General features: G+C 41.2%; 1 protein-coding gene across 1 annotated transcript; it reads right to left on the bottom strand.

Annotated features, from left to right (window-relative positions):
- Nucleotides 1-801: 801 nt before the first annotated feature.
- On the bottom strand, nucleotides 802-3940 carry LOC140376913 (uncharacterized). Its single transcript, XM_072462169.1, has 6 exons — nucleotides 3126-3940; nucleotides 2728-3011; nucleotides 2304-2638; nucleotides 1669-2088; nucleotides 1410-1564; nucleotides 802-1298 (listed from the first exon to the last, which is right to left on the bottom strand). Exons 1-6 carry the CDS (start codon nucleotides 3743-3745, stop codon nucleotides 1034-1036), a joined length of 2079 nt encoding a protein of 692 aa, XP_072318270.1. The 5' UTR covers nucleotides 3746-3940; the 3' UTR covers nucleotides 802-1033.
- Between the last annotated feature and the right edge of the window lie 3897 nt (nucleotides 3941-7837).

The following is a 7837-nucleotide window of genomic DNA, read 5'->3' as shown; positions in this document are numbered from 1 at the left end:
TGCCGAATCAAATGGTGATTGTCATATTTTGTGGTCTTATTGAGGACATTTGCAGAGGGTCTGGTGGATGTCGCCCTCTTGTGGCAGAACAGAGTAAGTTTCACACACGCTGCAGACTTGAATGTATAAGATTGATAATGATGAAGGTAAACTTTTAAAAGTGATCTCAGAGGATTTGACTGACGTTTTTTTAGAGAACTGTTTAATTGATCAAAATAGCTAGAATTATTTTTTTTCAATTCAAATTACTAAGTCTAGAATAAATAGAATATACAGGACTCTAAATATACTGCTCAGAATGGGCCACGTACACGTAACACAAAGCTTCTTATTCTATTTCTTCATCTTTATTTGAGGGGTCCCTTGGGATTACTTTAAATTAATAACTTGATCGATCACAGATTATTCATATTCTGGACATGATCGAGGCCGTCTCTAATGGACAGGAATACTGTCCATGTTCAGTTTTTCTGCAACATGTTCCAAGCAAAAGGCTCTGTGCAGGTGAAAGGACCAGGGCAGCAGTGATAGAGCCAGTGATTCTCTGGGTGATAAAGTACAAATACAGAGGCATTCATCCAAGCACAGTCACTACCAAAGACTCAAACTCCTAGTGGCCAGAGAAGTCTGTTCCACCTCTGAAGACCGTGAGTACATTATAGGTTTGAACAGTTAGTCAGTGTAAACTGTGACTACTGTCATTAGTCACACTGACATCTGGTATCTGTAGTTCTTCCCTCTACAGGTGTCACTGAAGACTCAAGAATTGTAGTGTTGTTAATATTGATGTAGTGTTATTTTCATTAGGACTTGAATCAGAATTACAAGGTACTTTATTAAAATGGAAATGCTTTGATTGAATAACATGCATTAATACACAGTGCAGTTTTAAGTCAGTAGACTTTGGAGGCAACACAATAAGTCAGAACTAGAGTAAAGTGAATTTAGTCCAGGCTGTTGGAGGGAGAGGCTGTGCATAAGGGCTAACATAGCAAGCAAGAGGTTGTGAAGGAGAGTCCAATTACATCAGAGATCACATCCGCATCCTCTTCCGCATATTCTTCTCTGTAGTGACTCTTGGAGCTGGGCATGTGATGTCTTTAGCCTGGTCAGCACAGAAAGGCCTGATTTTTTCATGCAGATAGGTCTGCCTGTCAAAGTTCAGTCCAGGTGGGACCAGGACAGGAAGACAGTCAACCGGAGGCAGATCAGCTGAATTGCGCAGTAGCTGAAATTCCACAGGTTCTGCTTCACAGTGACTTTTTGCAAGCACCACACCTGGTCTCTCGGCATCAAAGCTGTAAACAATTAACAGGACATTTAAGAAATAGCAAACTATTTATCATAAAACACCATCATTAACCAATTAATTTTATATGAACACAATATGAGAGTTTCAATATAAACACCTGAAGTGCTGATAACTCTTGATCTTTGGAAGCCGTCTGAAGAAGGGACTCAGATGCTTCTGCCAGTCCAAGTTCTTGACAAACACTTTGCCATCCGCCGTTCCAACAAGCTGTGGGATATTGAGGTGAGACTCAGGAGAGCTGTTTTCCACTACCTGATGACAAGAGCGACAAATGTAAAAAAAATGAGAACAGAAGAAAAATAAGTTTTGCCAGGCTAATGTTTACACATTATAGTAGTCAAATAATATAAACTAACCTGAGCGATGTCTTCCAGAGTGTCGACCCTGGTCTTCATGTATGCTCGCTTGATAAGTCCAAAGCCACAATCAGGGGAGAATTTGGTGTGTCCAGCAATGGGGAAGTGGATGTCCATTGTGTGGTGAAGCTTGTGTCCAACACGCCAGGCAGCATACCACAACATGAAACTGTTTTTGTTTTGGCCACTGCAGTTGTCACAATGAAGATCCACGTATTTTTCTCCAACACCAAAGTTGTTGAAGAAATGATGCATGTAGCTTATGACTTCATTGCTTCCCTTACTTGACGACATGCCTTCATCGATCAGGAAATTGACCTGCTTCTGCATCCCTTCACAGGAGACACCAAAAAGGCCACATTGTCGTGGAGACAGGAAATACATTGGCCCCGGCTGCAGAGGGTTTGAGGGAAAGTGCATCTGTAGAAGACAGAGAGAGATTAGATTAAGACATGTGACATTTGATTAAGACATTTGTGTTTATTCATACAGTAACTGTCTAATATAGTTGTGATTCTGCATTTGCACTATTATTCTGCGACTTATTCTCTGAGCACTTTTATTGTACAGTGACAAAATCACCCTTCTAGGGGACATTTAATAAAGTGAAGTAAATGATGTGTGATAAATAGTACCTGCTGTGCAAAGTCGAAGCTGTAATGCATCCTGATGTCTTTGCTTGCTGGCGGTGAGGGTCCGAAAGACAGCACATTAGATTCTGTTGTCTGTCTGCAGGCAGCAATCAAAGAGTTGTAGAAAGTCCTCTCATTTTGCACAAGGGCAAGATGATGCACTTGCTTCTGGACCACTTCAGATTTTCTTTCATCTGGAAAGTTTGCACTTTGTATCAGCTGCTCATTGTTGCTCTGACACCGCCAACAGAGATCTGCACGTGGCCTGCAGCTTCTGATGTGTGGGAGAAGCTGGTTCCACAGTGATCTGAAGCTTGATTTACAAACTACAGGCTCACCTGAAAAACAGATGTTGCTTATGGTTAATTAAACTGTAATTGCTAATCATTAACTCATGAAAATCACTGAAATAATGTTTTACACTTACCAAGCTCCTTAGCAGACTTCATGTAGAGACGCCAAACTGAGGCCTTAGTCACATGGGTTGGGAGCAACTTCACATGCCAGTCCTTATGGCCCGGATGTCGGCCCGGCAACATGATGGAATGGACTTCTGCATAGTTTTTGATGAAATCCACAACTGTGTGGATTACTTTGCGGCTGATGAACCTGGCTTTATGTGGCTGAGAGCGCTTCTTCCTCAAAAACCGTGGTCTCGCCCCATTGTCCTCATAGTGTTTAGTTATATCAGTCAGGGTGTCTTTGCCAATTCTGAAAAGGAAAACAAAGAAGTTTCACATAATGAGTCATGCCAACAGCATAGTTTAGATGTGCATATCATTTTAGCATGTAGCAGGGATTGCAATGTATCTTATGACTACTTACGCCATGAGGAACAGGAAAGTATTTCTGCAGACTTCATTGCCTCCGATGAAATACGTGGTCCGGGGGCACTTTCTTTTCACCTGAGGCTTGTTGGTGGATGTGGTCATCTCCGAAGTAGCTACTGTACGTCTGTTTGCCTCAAGATGTCCAATGATTCGCATGTCCTGCCACTCTTTTGCGGCTGCTAAAGAATCACTCCTTAGGTTGTACATAAGCTCTGGGGAAAGTCTGTCGCTACACGAATGTCTCCCGAGGAGAGACTCCTCCTTTCTTCTTGCGTAGCATTTGCAGTCAAAGTTACGGATTTTCTCCATTTCGTCTTTCTCCCCTTCAAATGTTACAGTAGAGATAGCGTCTGATATGTCACGCTCCAGCGCCTCTGCTGCGAGGCCGAAAGTTTCTTCCTCGTCTTCGTCGTCGTCTAAGGTCAGCTGTAGATTAGGGATGTTCTCCAGTTTGATGAAATCGCTCTCATCATCCGTGCACTCATCTTCAGATTCAGAAGTTAGATTACCATCTGGATAACCTGAAGCATCCGGCTTGTCGCAGAAGTACTCCCACAGAGTTGTGCTGTGAGAACCACGTTTGAGCTCCTCTGCAATACAGCTTGCTTGATCCATCTCGGTTCAATGCTTCTATAGTAGTGCTAAAGCCAGAGCGTGAGCCAGAATAAGTAGCCATGTGTATCGCTTTGTGCAGCTGATTGGTCGAAAAATAACAAAAGCGCTGCAGCAGTTCATATGGAAATTAGGTAACACGTTTATAATGAGGCGTACACTGTGATAGTAATACGCGCGCCGAAAAACACGACCAAAAACAACAGCACACTTCCGGTTACCCACAATGCCCCGCTCTCTCTTAAAGGGTCAGCCAGGCCGGTAACACAGTTCAGCATATTAATATTAATGTGAAGTTAATTTATGCTGTGAACAGTGCATTGTCGAAAAAAGCAAAAGTATTGTTTGTTCCGGGACATCTCCCCTTCGCCCGTTCCTATTGGTGGAAGAACTGCCCCGCCACAGACTGTCTTCACCTACGTTCGGAAAAGCAGTTTAAATCCCATAGAGCGGCCACTGGTGCCACATCCGACTCTTCTACTACGAAACAGTAAACATGAGTGGACGCGGCAAAGGAGGAAATGTTCAGTCAGAACCCTGGACAGTTCTGGGTGCGCCCAAAATTCTGTGGATAAATTTGGCATATGTTACGGAATACGTAAATATAAAGTTAAACTGTTGAAAGACTAATGGACAGTATGTTAATATTCCTAACTCCATCTCACTCGGTCCCTACAACGGCCGCATCATCTACCCCGGACAGATCAACTCCTGCTTCATCTGTCAGTCCCTCGACCATCAGGTGAGACAATGTCCACTGGTGAAGTGCTGGAGATGTGGGAATAATGGACACAAGGCCAAGGACTGTGAGTCTGAAGCTCTGTGCTCCCTGTGTGGGGAACATGGTCACACATATTTCACCTGCCCCAGCTCACACTACAATAAGTCCAGAGCACCGTCCACAAATACACAAGCAGACACTGATAACACCCGGATGTCTTATGCACAAGCCGCAACAGTCCAGCCATCCAATCTGACCACAGAGCAGCCTGTTACAAAGCCACTCCACAGCAAACAACCCAGACCTAAGCCCAGCTCCACATCTGAGCACCCTGACCCCCGCCCGCCTCTGCCGCCCTCTAGAGGCTCGGAGGTGCAGCGCCAGCCAGGGCTCTCTCGAGGCGCCTCCACTGTGCGCAGTAACCGGTCCGAACAGCCGCCGACTGCGACCAGTGGCACCGTGAATTCGCCTGAACGCAGTGCCCGGCCTAAAAAACCGCCGCCTGTGATCGGTGCGCAGCCTGGTAAAACCAAGCCGCCGGAGACCAGCTCCCGACCCGCTTCTACTAAGCTCCCTCCTGGAGCCAACGTAAATACAACCATCTCCAAGCCGGCCTCCTGACCCGCCCTCCAACTGTCCGGAGCAGGATTTACACTCTGAACCACTAATAATTGATGACTCCGACTCTACGCACTCAAATATGCCCCCGTTACCATCCTCAGACGACTCCCACGACCCCCAGGGTGAAGGTGAGGAGTCTTCACTAAGTATTTCTGAAAGTGATCATGAGCAGCAATACGAGAGTGCGAGTGAGAGCCCGAGCTCTGAGATCAGCTCCGCCTCAGAGGCCACATGGAACCTGAGAGGGATCCAGTCGACCAAATACAGACAACCTAAAATAGACTTCCTGTTAAAAACAAACTATGATGTATTGTGTTTACAAGAGTTGCGCCTAAAAACTCCAAATGACGTGGAAGATGTCAATAATCTTTGGAAAAAAGGGAAATCTGTTGTGTCCATTGGGGAGGAAAGTGCTGATGGTGTTGGGATATTTTTTAAAAATGATGACGTTGAAATGATAAAACAAAGGGTCCTAATGCCTGGAAGGCTCCTGTTGGTAGACTGTTTTTATAGAAATAACAAATATAGAATTATCAATGTTTACACTGCACAGGCAAGAAATAGCAAATGTACATTATTCCGGAAGTTAAAAGAATGTTTACTTGTTAGTTATAATGTAATTTTATGTGGTAATTTTAATACTGTGACAGACGTGAAAGACAGAATAGCAAACACTCCAACACAAATGACCAAAGAGGGAAAACTTTTAAAAGATGTCACTGAAGATTTAATTGATGTTTACAGAGCACTGTACCCCAATAATATTGATTTTTACACGTTTCGACACCAAAACCAAAACTCCAATTGATCGTATTTATACTTCTTCAAATATTAAAGCTTTTAACTACAAAACAATATTAACTGAATTCTCTGACCACTTGATCGTCCAGACGTCACTCACTCACGGCCCGTCTGAACAGAAAGGATACTGGAAAGTTAATAATCAATGTTTTCAAAATGTACATGCAATAAATGAAATAAAACTAGAAATCCATAGAATAATCTCTTTAAAATGTTTAACCAACTCCTACATCTCTCTCTGGGAAATGTTTAAATCAAGATTAAACGTTTTCTTAAAAATCAAAGTAAAGAATTAAACAAAATAAAAAATGCATATTATGATAATTTAATTACTGAGTACATAAATCTGAAACACAATCCTGATAATAATGATGATGATATAACTAAGATCAAAGAAATAAAATCTCATATTAAACATATTAATTCTGAATTATTATTTAACATAACTAAAACAACAAATATTGACAATAACGGAAATATTGATCAAGCTGTTTTAAATTACACCAAAGAATTAAAAGATAAATTTATTGCTTCTGTCCAAGCCCCAAATGGCTCCATTATTTCAGAAGAGAAAGAAAAACGTGAAACAATAAAACTAATATGTGCAGAAAACTACAAAAGAATAAACCCAAATGATTTCGATGTTCAAACAATATTAAGAGACGTCCCCACGTACAGCCACCTGGACGTCAACCCGCTCACTCAAGAAATACAAGAGTCAGAAGTCAAACAGGCAATTTTACAACTAAATCGAGGAAAATGTCCTGGTCCAGATGGACTTTCCTCCGAATTTTATCAATTATTTGTAAATGATATAAGTGAACTTTTAACTCGTGTGTATAATGAGGGTCTGTCCCGGGGCTGTTTGGGGGACACTCTCTACGAAGGGGTCATGAATTTATTGTATAAAAAAGGAGATAAATGTGATATCAGTAACTACAGGCACTTAACAATTATGAATACTGATTATAAAATACTGGCAAAAATTATTGTAACGAGAATGAACGATGTACTCGAAGAAATAATTGAAAAGGAACAAACGTGTGCGATTAAAGGGCGAGTCATGTGGGACAATCTATGCACTTTAAGAGAAGTTTTGAATTTAAATAAGGAAGACCAGAATTTTTATGTTTTAGGCCTAGACCAAAAAAAAGCCTTTGATTTTGTGTCACAGGAATATTTATGGAACGTATTGTCTAGATATGGTTTTCCCACAGAATTTATTAATATGATCAAATGTTTGTACTTTAAATCCACTGTATGTATTAACGTAAATGGTGTTTTAACTAAATCGTTCAATGTGTGTCGTGGGGTAAAACAGGGATGTCCTCTGAGTGCAGCACTTTACATTATAGCCATTAATCCACTAATATCCACTATCAATAAATGTACAAATATCGAAGGAATAGATCTTCATGACTCGTTTAAAGTTAAAGCCATGGCCTATGCAGATGACATCACTGTGATTATTCAAAACCAAACGGAAGTAGAACACTTAAACTCAATTCTTAAAATCTATGAAAATGCTTCAGGCGCGAAACTAAATCTCAATAAAACTGAAGCCGTCTGGATCGGAGAGGAAAACAGAAAAGTCATTATAAACATAAACCCTCAAGAAGAAATCAGAGTATTAGGACTAATCATATGCAACAACAGCTCTGACAGAAACTGGAAACTAAAAACTGATCAAACGAAAGAAGAATTTAAAAAATGGGAAAACAAAAAGACGACTTACCAACTAAGAATAAATATAATTAAAATGTTTATTCTCTCAAAACTAATATTCCTAGCTACAATCTTTCCTCCTCCAAAACAAACTGTACAACATCTAACTAAACTGTGTGTAAACTTCATCTGGGGCACGACTCGTGAAGTGACAAAACGACATTTATTATTTAAAGATAAAAGTGTCGGCGGTTTAGGAGCAACTAATTTGGAAGTTAAATTTACAA

This window comes from Eucyclogobius newberryi, unplaced genomic scaffold (assembly GCF_026437365.1).
Source record: "Eucyclogobius newberryi isolate DKJ021-1_F unplaced genomic scaffold, fEucNew1.0.hap1 SCAF_383, whole genome shotgun sequence".
In the NCBI taxonomy this organism is placed as follows: domain Eukaryota; kingdom Metazoa; phylum Chordata; class Actinopteri; order Gobiiformes; family Gobiidae; genus Eucyclogobius; species Eucyclogobius newberryi.
This window is presented reverse-complemented; position numbering and strand designations above follow the sequence as displayed.